The sequence below is a fragment of the Pantherophis guttatus genome, chromosome 6 (assembly GCF_059756535.1).
Source record: "Pantherophis guttatus breed Tessera chromosome 6, ASM5975653v1, whole genome shotgun sequence".
Taxonomy (NCBI): domain Eukaryota; kingdom Metazoa; phylum Chordata; class Lepidosauria; order Squamata; family Colubridae; genus Pantherophis; species Pantherophis guttatus.
In genome coordinates this window covers 5,888,239-5,902,697 of record NC_142068.1, presented here as the reverse complement: position 1 = coordinate 5,902,697, position 14,459 = coordinate 5,888,239, and the positions used below count along the sequence as shown (strand labels likewise).

Below are 14,459 nucleotides of genomic sequence, written 5' to 3'. Positions count from 1 at the left end.
TGCGGCCATGGTCAAGGCACCTTCTTTCACATGTGGTGGACATGCCAGGAAGCGAAAGGATACTGGAATAAAATTAGGAGGTGGTTAAATGAAATAATAGATGAAGATATTGAATTAACACCAGAGATTTTCCTCCTGGGAATAATAAAGATGCCAGATGAATTATTATCTGGACTGAGGTTTAGCATTCTTTCAAAAAAACGACTTTAAGCTATTTCAAATATGTAGAGAAGGCAATGGGTATCTTATAGTCTCATAGAATGTTTTAATGGTTGGTTTTATTGTATGCTGCCCACTTTGTCACTTTGATTAACATGGTTATCTCCATGGAGTTGGTTGATGTTTTTTTAGTATTACTCATACTGTTAACAGAATTGCAGTTATTTTGCCCTTAAGGTAAGAACATAATACTCCTGTAATCAGGCAGTAGTCCTTTTCAGAGATGGAATAGAAATGGAATGGAATGGAATGGAATGGAATGGAATGGAATGGAATGGAATGGAATGGAATGGAATAGAATAGAATAGAATAGAATAGAATAGAATAGAATAGAATAGAATAGAATAGAATAGAATAGAATAGAATAGAATAGAATAGAATAGAATAGAATATTCGTTATTAGCCAAGTGGGACTGGACACACAAGCAATTTGTCTCTGGTGCATAAGCTTTCAGTGAACATACAAACAACGAAGTATTCATAATCATAAGATACAATCATAAATCATAAATAAAAACAAGCGATAAGGTAGTTGAAAGATGAGAGGATAAGAAAGATGAGAAGATGAGAAGGATAATAGCAATATAGCCCTACTACATGGGTAAATATCTTTAGGCATAAGGTAGTTCTGTGGAAAATAGGTGTTTAGCAGAGTGGTTGCATGGGGGAAAATTGACTTTGTACTTTGTACTGATGTACTTCTATCACCTTCTAATCCCTGCAACAGATGCTTGGAATTGTTGCTTCTAAGGCGGAAATAGTATTGAGGTCTCTAAGCTGATGACTCTGATAAAAAAATAGCCTTCTCTCTAGTTCTCAGGAGTAATAGACTCACTGAACCTGTTTGATGGAATTTGATAGTACTAACATAATGGCTTTCCAAGAAGTTTTTCATTATCAACCAGCCCTGCCCGCCCAGTCGCCACTCACTCACCCCGCCTGCCTGCTCGACACTCACCCCGCCCAGTCACTCCTCAGCTCCTATGTGGCACACTGGGTCCTTGCATGCGCATGTGCAGAGTCTCTGTTCTGCAGCTTGCCTTTCTACGCTGCCTTCCCATGTGGTGCCTGTGCCCCAACTGAGTGGCCCTGATCTGCCTGCTCACAAGTAAGCCTCCAAGTCATGCTAGCCCCACCACCACCACCATCCCTGGAGCGTGCCAGAGGCCCCCCTCCCCGGAGCTCGCCTGGCTGGCTTCACCACTGGTGCGGCCCCATCCCAGGCGGCGGTGCTGGCTGCGGCCTAGCTAGCTGCCACCCCACCATCTCCGGGCTCACCTGGCTGGCTAAGCCACTAGCATGGCTCCATTCCACATGGCGCTCTTCCTGCTCTCCCTACCATGTGGCGGCTGTGGCGCAGCTCTCTGCCTCTGCCTTCCTTCACTGATTTCTGCTCCTCCTTGCTCACCTAGACTAGATTGGCCCAGCCATGGCCTGCTCCCACCCGCTCCAGCAGCAGAAGCCTCGAGGCAGAGGTAAGTGTGGCCAGGCAGGTGCTCCCTCGGGGAAGTGGGGCTGGGAAGGGTGCTTGTCTCCAAAGCCTCCTGTTTCTCTCACCCTCCACCTCCTACTGCTTTTCGAGGCCCGAGAACAGCCCTCTACAACAGAGCCCTTCCTGGGGAACAAAGGGACTGCAGACTTTCCACATGCCTCCACTGGCCCAAATGCCCTGCCCTTCAGATCCCAATGGGGCCAGTGCCTGGCGGTGTTCCCGGAGGGCAGGCAGATGTCCCGGGTCTGCACTGCAGTCTCAGCTTCAGCATGGCATCTCCTCCGAGGACCACCAACCGTCAGCCTTACCTTCACAGGCAGCCGCATGCTGGCTCTGTTGGGATCTGAAGGGCATGGTATTCAGTCCAGCGGAGGCACGTGGAAGATCTAGAAGGTAAGGCTGATGAGAGAAGAAAGAGAAAGAGAGAGAAGAAAGAAAGAAAGAAAGAAAGAAAGAAAGAAAGAAAGAAAGAAAGGAAGGAAGGAAGGAAGGAAGGAAGGAAGGAAGAAGAGAGAGAGAGAAAGAGAAAAAGAAAGAAAGAAAGAAAGAGAAAGAAAGAGAGAGGAAGGAAGAGAGAGAGAGAGAGAAGAAAGAAAGAGGCAAAGAAAAAGAGAAAAAGACAAAAGAAAGAGAAAGAAAAGAAAGAAAAAAGAGAGAGGAAGGGAGAGAGAGAGACAAAGAAAGAAAAAGAGAGAAAGAGAGAAAAGAGAAAGAGAAAGAAAGAGAAAGAAAGAAAGAAAAAGGAAGGGAGAGAGGGAGGTAGGGAGAAAGAAAGAAGAGGAAGGGAGAGAGAGAGATAAAGAAAGAAAGAGGGAGAGAGAGAAAGAAAGAAAGAAGAAAGAGAAAGAAAGAAAGAGGAAGGAAGAGGAGAGAGAGATAGAGAGAAGAGGAAGGAAGGACCACAAACCCTGGCCGAGAAGATTATAGGAAGCTCCTTCCTGTATTCAGGATGCTGCTTATAAGCGCTATGTGCTTAGAGCGTGAAGCATTGTTAGAGACCCCCACACACCCACTTCATGGTCTTGCTCTTGCTCCCCTCTGGGAGGAAGTTTCGAAGTATTTCTCCGGGATATTTACGAGACCGCCTTCTGCCACCAATAGCCTCCCACCGGCCAGTACGCTCGCACAGAGTGGGCCTCCTCAGGGTGCCGTCTGCCAGACAATGTCGGCTGGCGACCCCCAGGGGGAGAGCCTTCTCTGTGGCAGCGCCCACCCTCTGGAACAACCTCCCCCCAGAGATACGTACAATAACAGACCAAAAACAGATTTTTTGTCGGGCCCTGAAGACCTATTTATTTCAACTAGCTGGGCTGGCTTGAGTTAAATTTTTAAACTGATTTTAAATTGGATTGTTTTAATTTTCGGCCAAAATATTTAATTATTTTAAACTGTTTTTAAATTTTGTATGTCCTGTTTTTTACTTTGGCTGTTCACCGCCCTGAGTCCTATTTGGAGAAGGGCGGTATAGAAATTGAAATAAATAAATAAATAAATAAATAAATAAATAAATAAATAAATAAATAAATAAATAAATAAATAAATAAATTTCTAGCAGGACTACCAGATTCTGGAACAGCTTTGTTCCCTATATGCCATCCGTCTGGTAATCTCCCCAGATTCGTTTTTCTCGCCATGTACATGTATACATCCGAACTAGACTGTGTTGTTTCTCTGTGTCATATAATATATGTGGGTATATGCATACTTTTAATTAATCAATTTATTTATTTATTGGTCATGTTTATGTTGTAGTGTATACTGGAGGTGGTGGCCCTTTGAAAGCTATATGCAACGACATTTCATTTTAATGTATGCCGATTAGTGTACATTTAAAGTGACAATAAAGTTGTCCTATTCTATTCTAAGTTGCGGCTCAAAGGTGGAGAACCTTTTTTGCACTAATCTTTGATATTCTTAGGGAAAGCCAAGTCCCATTGTTCGAAATGTTGGAGTGGCATTGGCAGCAAATAGATCGGCTTCCCCAAGTGTGTTGGATAACCTTGGATCAATGGTCATATAAATCTCAACATTGACCACCAATGATCAGTCTGGTTAAGAAAAAAGAGCAACTTCTTACACTGGTATTCAGTGGTATTGCCAGCTAATGTCTTTCGCAAGACCGAGGTCACAATCAGGCCCCACTAAGGGTTTCCTTATGTCATGTCTGTGGGAATCAGGTGGCCATAGTATATGTGTAGATCGGCCTAGCTGGTTGGACACATGTACGGAGCTTGGCACCGAAATAATCTGAGTATGAAAAGCGGGTTCAGCTGGATGACCACCGGAGGGGCTCTATTTAGAATGGAGGCTGTGTTTGCAAGGCATAGACATCTCCTTGTAGAACATTCCTGAGGACTGAGGTAATCTCTGATAACGGGGAGATGGGCCTCTCGGCTAGCAGAAGAAGATGCTGGGAACAAAGCCAAATATGATAAGATAGGTAGAATTGAGTTTCGTTTTTCCCTTAACTTTTGCTTTCCTGAAATCCACGTGATTTACTGTAATATTGTAGAATGTGAAACCTATATGGAGAATATATGGATGCTTTCCTTTTTTCATGTATGTAATATGAGATGTGTAGCCATAATAACGCCTTTTGATGACGCTGTACTTTGATTACTAATAAAAGAGATTGCGGGGCTTTGTTCTGGGCGATCTCATCCCGAGAAAACACTTGTCCTGTGTCTTCTCTAACCTGGACTTCTCATGAGGAGCCCACCAAATGATCGCAACACATGTCCTCATGGCATTGCATTTGTCTTAATCCCAATGCACAATTTTAGCAGCTTAAAGTCATTTTTAGCTGTTCCAGGTTTAAGGGCTTTCTCCTATAATAGAGGGCTTATGTTGTAGATGCAATCTAACATGCTTCATGACTGATGTAAGGGCTGGCATGGACAGAGGTGGGCTGTTTGCTGAAAACTGCTTTTTGTGGCTTCTCAGGTTCAGGCTGCAGGAGAAACCGAGCATTGGTCATTTATAGAGATTGCAACGAGGGGAACATTTAACATCTTCGTGTCGCACATTTAACAATGTTACTGGGTATGTCTAGTTTAAAGAAGGACCAGGGGTGACATGACAGCAGTGTTCCGATATCTCAGGGGCTGCCACAAAGAAGAGGGAGTCAAGCTATTCTCCAAAACACCTGAAGGCAGGACAAGAAGCAACGGATGGAAACTGATCAGGGAGAGAAGGAACCTAGAACTAAGGAGAAACTTCCTGACAGTTAGAACCAAGGGTGAAATGCTACCAGTTCGCTCCGGTTCGGGAATACTGGTAGTGATAAAAACTACCAGTTTGGGTGAATTGCTAATAAAAAAAAAAGTTACCAGTTCGGTCGAATTGGTAGTTAGCTACCAGTTCGGTCAAACCGATAGTTTAAAAAAGCTACCGGTTCCTCTGAACTGGAATTTCCAATGATCAGCTGTGCCGCACGGTTTGGCTTTGCTAGAAAGCAGGAAATCCTGCTTTATAGCAAAGCTACATTGCGCAGCGCAGCTGATTTCCCCCCCCCCTTGCTGTTCTACTTACCTTCCCAAGTCTCCAATTGGTGCGTAGTGTGCATACGCATGCGTACAGCACACACCAAAAGGAGGCTTGGGAAGATAAGTAGAACAGCAAGGGGGGGATCAGCTGTGCCACGCGGATTCCCTGCTTTCTAGCAAAGCTAAACCATGCAGCACAGCTGATCCCCCCCTCACTGTTCTACTTACCTTCCCAAGCCTCCTTTTGGCATGTACTGTGCATGCGTGTGTATGCAGCGTGCATTTGGTGCGCAATGTGCACGCATGCGCGCAGCATGCACTTGGCGCACAGAGCACAAGCAAACCGGTAGCAAACTGGTTCAGATTTCACCACTACTTAGAACAATTGACCAGCGCAACAACTTGTCACCAGAAGTTGTGAATGCTCCAACACTAGAAATTTTTAAGAAGAGATTGGATAACCGTTTGTCTGAAATGATATAGGGTTTCCTGTCTAAGCAGGGTATTGGACTAGAAGACTTCCAAAGTCCCATCCAACTCTGTTATTATATTATATTCTATCTGTGCAAGGAGTATGTGTGGTCCATGCATACATGTACTGATGCAAGGAAACAGGGGAGAAAAGAAAAGAAAGAAAAAACAGAGAGGGAGGGAGGGAAGGAGGGAGGGAGGGAGGAAGGAAGGAAGGGGATTTTTTGACCTTGATTCTACTCATTGCTAGCTGTAATCCCACGCCAACTAGTTTTTCTACATGAAATACAGTTTAGATGGGAAAGATTCCTCATCTCTGCGGGAATAATTATACCACCTTATCAGATGATGTGATGTTGCAAGATCCACGCCTATAGAGCCTGCGTCCTGAGCACACTCTTACACTGCAGTGAGTCTTGGACCCTTTATGCACAACAGGAGAGGAAGTTGAACACCTTTCATATGCGCTGTCTCTGACGTATTCTTGGCATCACCGGGCAGGACAAAGTTCCAAATAGCGCAGTCTTGGAACGTGCTGGAATTTCTAGCATGTATACACTATTGAAACAGCGATGTCTACGCTGGCTGGGGCATGTCGTGAGAATGGCCGATGATCGGATTCCGATAGATCTCCTGTATGGAGAATTAGTGCAGGGAAAGCGCCTCAGACGGAGACCACAGCTGCGATATAAGGATATCTGCAAGAGGGACCTAAAGGCCCTGGGAATTGGACACTAACAACTGGGAAACCTTGACCTCCGATCGTTCAGCTTGGAGGCTAAAGACGCAGCCTGGCCTTCTCCAATTCGAAGAGACACTTGTTCGGCAGGCCGAGGCAAAGGGGCAGCCCCGGAACCAGCAAAATCTGGGGGCTGGGCAGGGGACGGAATGTATCTGCCCTCGATGTTGCCACTCTCGAATTGGCCTTTTGAGTCACACTAGATGCTGTTTTAGGACCTCTTTCCAGAGCAACGATACCATGGTCTTCTGAGACTGAAGGATGCCAATGAATGAATGGTGTTGCAAGCCCATAGAAGTAATATCTTAGAGAGCATTACCTCAGAGGAAAGAAGTGTTTATTTACCCTGTTGCTGACCTTATCGTGTTTATGATCGAATGCAATTAGGAGTGAGGAAAAGACAATGGAATTGTTTCAAGGAATGACAACCAGGTATTTGGAATGATTAAAATCTCAGTTCTTGTCGAGGGATCACATGTAAAACTCCAGGTGATTTGTAGAATTTAATAGAGAAGCTATCCAGCCATCACAACACCAACACAGGAAGAGGGTTAGTATTTGCAATGGAGAATTGAGAAGAGGGTGGCTGGTTGGTGGCTGAGAGTTGAAGTCTACACATCTTAAACTTGCGGAGTAAAGCCTTGGTAGGACAACTTCATACTACTGTAGCAGGGGTGGGTTCTACTTACCTTTACTACCAGTTCGCAATGGGGCCGCGTGCGCGCGCTTGTTTCACTCACATCCATGCTCTTCTACACATGCGCAGAAGCGTTCTGATGATGTCGGGGTCGGTGGGCGGAGCCTCCCGCCGGTTTTACTACCGGTTCTATAGAACTGGTACAAACCGGGGGCAACCCACCACTGTACTGTAGTCGTGAACTGGCTGCAGTTCTAAGGTTCTGATCAAATATTAAGGCTTGCCAAAGTATTTAATCCAGATCTAAAGGGGAAAATCACTCATGCCGACTGTCCCTCTTGATGGAGAGAGTTGCAAAAGCAAGCCAGGTGAAGGATACATTAGGCTTTCAAGAGGAGGAGTTGAATCCTACTGTAGATGCAGGGGTGGTATTCACTTACCTTCGCTACCGGTTTGCAAATGTGAGCGCACGCGCCACCTCCATGCATGTTCAGAACCTTCTGCGCATGGGCAGAGCGTCAAAAATGGGAAGTGAAGACCTCTGGGCGGGGGGGGAGCCTCCCACAGCCGTAGCTACCAGTTCACCCAAATCGGATAGAACCGGCTGAATCCCACCACTGAGTAGATGGCTTTTTCCCTTAGCAGCAACAGCAGCCTGTGCCACATACCCAGTGTCAACTTACAAAACTTTCAAGTTACCAGGAGGGAGGGAGAACTGATAGAGCTGATTGATTTCCCTAACTGAAACTGCATTCCATACATTCTTCCTGACCGCAATCAGAAGGAGGGTGTTGGATTTCACAGCCAGCCAAAGTGGTTAATTGGAGAATGTGATTTATGACATGGCCAGGGAGGAGGGGAGAGACAGGGTCATAGGGGAACGTAAATCTACGTGGGATTAGTTCTAACTGCATCCTAATATTGCCGAAATGGTGCTCCTAATAAATGACTGGATTTCTTTTGAAGTTTGGCTCATGGCTTATGAATTAATTAGGGCACCTTTCGGAAACTTCACACCCAGTTGTAGCTTAGGGTTCTTCTTGTCAAGCCACTCTTGATAATATTGTTTTGAAGCAATGTACTTGGCACACACCCAATGTCATGTTCTTGCATCACTGGCAGTGGCACTCCTTAGTGATAAAGAACGCCAAATCCTCCATTGTAGGTGTCAGGTTTCCGAGTAATGCGCCCATTGAAAGCAGGTAGATTCCTCAAAGAACACGTTTATTGGATACATCATATCGGCACAGCCGGTGAAAACCAACTCTCACCATTTTCACCTAATTAAAACAGTAAAACTCCCCCCTCCCAGGTGTCACCAGTCACATTGTCCAGTGAAGATGGATGACAGGCTCCTCTCCTCTTTCAACAGCCACCTGTTTCAGTGACCTTGGATCCCACAGGAAAACTTTTTGTTTTGACTATAGCTGGCTATCTGCTTCCCCCCGTCTCTGGCTTCGTGGCAACTATGAGGCAATATAAGATGGCTTCAGCCAAGTTTGCTTCTGATTTGACAGTAGGGTGAGCACGCCACAGGAAAATGAGACCGACTGAACTCTATATTGGGGTAATCAATCCCACGTTGTGACCAGGCTGGCCACTGCTTGTCTAGTTATGTCTCCTGCCCACCAATCTGTACCCCGTCCTCCAAGATAGGGGCCATGGCAACATCCTGTACTTCACACGGGGACCCTCAAGTAGAGCAACTCACCTTTATGATCCTCCAAAAGAGCAGAGAGCTACTACCCTTTACCCCTCTTCAAACCTCTGGCTGCAGCCTTACCACTGTATCTAAACATATTCAAGGGTGAGGGGCAAATATTGTTCCCAAGATACCATCTCACCTGGGTCACCACCCTGAGCCACTTATATAGGTAGTCCTCCTTGTTCTGCACATCAGAACAATGAGACACAAGGACAGTTTTTTCCCGAATGCCATCACTCTGCTAAACAACTAATTCCCACAACACTGTCGAACTATTTACTAAGACTGTATTACTATTATTCTTCTCATCCTTCCTATTACCTATCTCCTCCCATTTATGACTATAACCTTGTTGCTTGTAGCTCTACGATTTATATTTTGTTTCCTAGTATGATTTGATTGCTTATTTAGTAACATATGATCAGGGGTGAAATTCAGGAGGTTCTGACAGGTTCTGGAGAACCGTTAGCAGAAATTTTGAGTAGTTCGGAGAACCGGCAAATACCACCTCTGGCTGGCCCCAGAGTGGGGTGGGAATGGAGATTTTGCAATATCCTTCCCCTGGAGTGGGATGGGAATGGAGATTTTGCAGTATCCTTCCCCTGCCATGCCCAAGCCACGCCCACCAAGCCACACCACACTACGCCCACCAAGCCACGCCCACAGAACCGGTAGTAAAAAGATTTGAATTCCACCACTGCCTATGACTATCTCTAAGTATTGTATCTTATGATTCTTGATGAATGTTTTTTTAATGTACATTGAGAACATATGCACCAAAGACAAATTCCTCGTGTGTCCAATCACACTTGGCCAATAAAAGAATTCTAATATACGCTCATTCAGCAACTGTTTAGTTACGATGGCATTGAAAACACAGACCTGTAAGTAGTAAGAATAACAGAAGGGACTTGGAAGTCTTCTACTCTAACTCCCCACTCAAGTAGGAGACCCTATACCATTTCAGACGAATGGTTGTCCAATCTCATCTTAAAAACTTCTAGATGAAGCATCCACAACTTCTGACAGCAAACTGCTCCACTGGTTAATTGTTCTCAGTGTCAGGAAATTTCTTAGTTCTAGGTTGCTTCTTTTCTTGATTATTTTCCATCCGTTGCTTCGTCTTGCCTTCTGATGCCTTGAAAAATAGGTTGACCGCCTCTTCTTTGTGGCAGGCTCTCATGTATCGGAAGACTGCTATCATGTCGCTCCTAGTCCTTCTCTTCACTAACTAGACATACCCAATTCCTGCAACCGTTTTGTGCTTAAGCCTCCCGCCCCCTAATCTTTGCTCTTCTCCGCCCTCTTTCTACAGTCTCAACATTTTTTTATATTGCAGCGACCAAAGCTGCTGCATGCATTATTCCAAGTGTGGTCTTACCAAGGCATTGTAAGTTCACACTTGGAATACTGCAACCAGTTTTGGAGGTCCTCAAACTTAACGACTGTTGCAGCTCCCCGTGTCACATCCAGCCATTGTCTCAGCTGACCTTTCTCCCAATTCTCCCTGGAAGGATTGTTGTGCCCTGCAATGCTGGGATGGACGCAGATGTAATTTTCATGCTGTGGCAGCTATAGTGCAGGATTGGAGGCAGCACTCCTTGGTGGAGGTGGCAACCCTGGAGCTGAAGTAGACACTCAGGGGAGACTGGAGAGAAAATGTGAATGCTCTAGGAACACTTGATTATTCCAGGATCGTTAACAGGTAGTTTGTTTTTTTTAATTTGATTTATATGCCGTCCTTCTCCGGAGACTCAGGGCGGCTTACAGTGCGTTAAGCAATAGCCTTCATACTTTTGTATATTTTTACAAAGTCAGCTTATTGCCCCCACAAACTGGTCCTCAATTTACCTACCTTAGAAAGAATGGAAGGCTGAGTCAACCTTGAGCCTGGTGAGGTTCGAACTTACAGTAATTTAAGTTTTGCATATTTTTTATCTTGTACAAATGATTGGAGTCCATAAACCAATGGCCCACTCTAGAATTTTCCAGCAATCTCTACCAACGACCAATAGGTCTCACAGGCTTTGTTATTAGTGCAGAAGATTATTAGTGTACTTCCACTTGGTATATGGAAAACTGTATGACTGCTTTAGTTCTTACATCCCTGTAAATTCCACCAGACAATGGTGGCATTTCTAACCAACTCTTAAACATAGAAAAGTTGGAAGGGACCTTGGAGATCTTCTACTCCAATCCCCTGCTCAAACGGCAGACCTCATGGCGAACCTATGGCACACGTGCCTGAAGTGGCACACCAAGCCCTGTCACCTGGCACGTGCGGCTTTGCCTGTTCCTCTCCCAAGTTTCTAGCACACATGCATGTGCGACAATCAGCTGGCCTTTTTGCATGCAGCAGTGCCGGAAATCAGAAGAACTGGTCTTCTGTCTTCCTGCGTGAGCATGCACGCCAGCCAGCTGATCGTTGCGTGCGCGTGCGCATCAGTAACCCGGAAGAATAGCCGGCTCAAACCGGAAGTTCAGTAGCTGAAACCAGAAGTTCATATTCGGGAGTGCATGCGCCCTGGCCAGCTCCTCTTCCGGGTTGCGGCCCAAATGTGCACGCACTCCCTTTTCGGCATTCGGTGCCGAAAAGGTTCGCCATCCCTGCCTTGTACCATTTCAGACAAATGGTTGTCCAATTTCTTCTTAAAAGCCTCCAGTGTCCAGATTTCTGAATGCAAGTTATTCCATTGGTTGATTGCTCTGTCAGGAAATTTCTCCTTAGTTCCAGGTGGCTTTTCTCCTTGGTTAGTTTCCATTCATAGTTTCTTGTCTTGCCTTTTGGTGCTTTGGAAAATAGGATATGCCCCCTTAGTCTTTGAAGGAGCCCCTCAAATATTGGAACACTGCTATCATGTTTCCCCGGTCGTTCTTTTCATTACCCATCTTCACTCATCCACTGCTACAGTGTCTCAAGACCAAGCAACAGAATTTGACTATTAATTGTAGACTACCAACAGTGCACTTGGATGTACACAATGAACTTTCCCAGCATGCTCCCTGGTTTTAGAGTGGAGACAGCCTCTGGCCCAGCACGTACCCATTAAGAGCCATCGCTCACAAAAGAAGTTGGTTCTATATACTTTATTGTATTTATAACTGGACAATCACACGTGTACAAAATGGGAGACCACACTACCTGAAGCAGAGGATTGTGGGTTGCAGCAGCATTTCCATTGACCCAAAAGCTTTTAGTAGAAGAACGCATCAGCTGATTGGGCAAAAGAAAGATGGGAGGAGAAAGGAGGAAAGGAAGAGGAGGAAAGATCGCTGGCCAATTCTTAATCAAAGGACAAATCCTTTGGATATTACTGATCAAATCAGTCTCTCCTCAGTTGTGTGCCAGATTTTTTGGGAGGGATTGTGTTTTAAGGGAGAAAAGGTACTGGCTTTGTCAGCTATCCTCAGTGCTCCAAGGAAGTTGCCCTTTGAGGCTATGAAATTCTTTGCTATTCTCACCATCCATGATAATAACCCTCAGACATTTTTGGTCACAAATCTTCCTCGAGCTGTAGGAGAAAGCAATGAGGAATATTCCCACCTTTGCCGCACAACAACAATTACAACAGCAAGAGCCAAGTATAGGAGCCAGAATTAATTCAAGGGTTGTCCAGTCTATGATTTCTTGTCTAAGTCTACTGATACATATGCACAAGGATTTCCAAAAAATACTAGGATATAATAATGCAAGTAGTGAACAACAGAAGGGGGGGTTATCACACGGTGGATGTTCCCTAGAATGACCACAAGGGGGTGGTGTTGGACTGGCCCTTTTACATCCTGGGACAGAAGCAAGACATGAGCCCGGACTCTCAAAACCACCTGATGTCAGCTGCATCTCCAACAGTAACTGAAACAACGCAGGTGCCGGTGTCCCCTTTTTTTCTCCCCCCCCCCCTTCAAAGAGCAGCTGCAGGATTCCAGCTTCCAGCCTCTGAATGGAGGAGGGGCCAGTGAAATGCTCTTGAACGTCGAGACCAAAGGGTGAGAGCGAGCCAGCTTGCTGCACGGGGCTAGCATCTTGTCTCGTAGATCCCGCTCCTGCCAATGTACCTCACCCATTTGATCACATCGTGGTCACTGTAGTTCAGCTTTGGCTCAAAGACTTTCAGGTAGCGCACCTTCAGCCCGGAAGGCGCAAAAGGAACCTGTACAAAGGCAGAAGACAAGGAAGGGAGAGTGAACCTCTTACAGCCAGGCTTTTCAAAAGCTCGCCCTTGCGAATCTTCCAAAGTCAACGTGAGAGTTACTGGGCTGTCCGTAATTATTCTAATGAGGCACAAGGAATTACTCTACCGGAGCACAGAACAAGGGAAGGAAAAGAGACACCGTTTTTTATGAGTATATCTAGCTCGTTGGCTAAAACGAGATTCCAATTACTTTCCCTGAAAGAGACTCCATTGTGAAGGTACCCTTCACACAAAAGCAACAGGCAAACTCAGCTTTCAGACCAACCCTCCTAATATGTACAAACAAAAATTACCGTACTTTTCGGAGTATAAGACACACTCCCCCCCCCCAAAAAAAGAGTTTGGAAATGTTGGTGCATCTTATAAACCGAATACAGCCATTTTTTGCCTCCCAAAACCCCACCCCGTGTGTTCCGTTTTCACCAAAAACAGGCCCTTTTTTTGCAAAAATGAGGTGCGCAGAGGATTTGGGAGGCCTGCAGAGTGCTCCTGGTGGCTGGGGAGGGCAAAAACCAGACACACACAGGCAAAAAACTTTTTTTTTTCTTGTTTTCCTCTTCGAAATCTTGGTGCGTCTTATACTCCGGTATGTCTTCTAGTCCGAAAAACACATTATCTCGTAATCCTCCCTCATTTAAGCTACTTTTCCATCAATCCTTTCATTTGAGGGTCGCAATGCGAGAAAATAACAATCCTGGAAATCAGTAACTGACTAAAGAGATGATGTTGCAAAGGTTCGGCTTTTTTGAGGATTGCCTTTAGGTTTGCTGAGGACTCCAGAGAAGAGATGCGATATGTTTTACAAAGCCTGGAAATGTTTGGCAGGAGCTTGGGACAACCAAGAGGTCAGAAGATTGGGCTGCTGAAGCCCCTCAGAACGTTTCTTTATCATATCTCCTGTTCCCAGCAACCTCTTAGCAAGAACGTGGCTGCTTACCTCAAAGTTCATAGAGATGGGTGGCCGAGCCCATTTCTTCTTGTCGTTGGTTGGAAGCAGTTCTATCTCTGCGCTGATCTGAGACTCTTTCATTCCAGCCATCCTTTTAATTCTATAAAATTGAAAAGAAAAAAAAATGTTTGCTAAAAATATACACAAGTGTCTTAAGCACACTCCAAAGTTTCCAAATTTGGTAATTTTTAAGGCTTGTGGTCTTCAATTCCCAGAATTCTCCAGCCAACCATTCTGCTAGGGAATTCTGGGAGTTTGTTCTGTCCCCCTTCCTCACACAGGCAAACATAATACCAAGCACGCCTGCCAATATTTTATTAGGTAAACAGATTAGAATTCTTGGCAGACCAAGGTTTTGGCAGCAAATTGCCAAATGCCTGCCAAGACCGTTTTCACTCCCATAAAGCAAAAGAGGACTTATCTTCAGTCCATTCCAGGAGCAACAAATTATCCACGAGATAAGAGTTTAGTCAATGTTCAGTCCAAAATATATCCAAGCCGAATTTCAGAGATCACGATTTGACTTTCAGGGTTTAACTTTGTCCATCACAAAGCCTGAAGAGCCATCC

At 45.2% G+C, this 14,459-nt stretch overlaps 1 protein-coding gene across 1 annotated transcript in view; it reads right to left on the bottom strand.

Annotated features, from left to right (window-relative positions):
• Positions 1–11,820: 11,820 nt before the first annotated feature.
• Positions 11,821–14,459, bottom strand: part of AP2M1 (adaptor related protein complex 2 subunit mu 1) — a 39,079-nt gene continuing 36,440 nt past the window's right edge. The window contains exons 10-11 of the mRNA XM_060684944.2: positions 13,879–13,990; positions 11,821–12,899 (exon numbers count right to left, since the gene is read on the bottom strand). Coding sequence (XP_060540927.1) covers positions 12,765–12,899; positions 13,879–13,990 — 247 coding nt within the window. The 3' untranslated portion in view covers positions 11,821–12,764. The remainder of the gene's footprint in view (positions 12,900–13,878; positions 13,991–14,459) is intronic.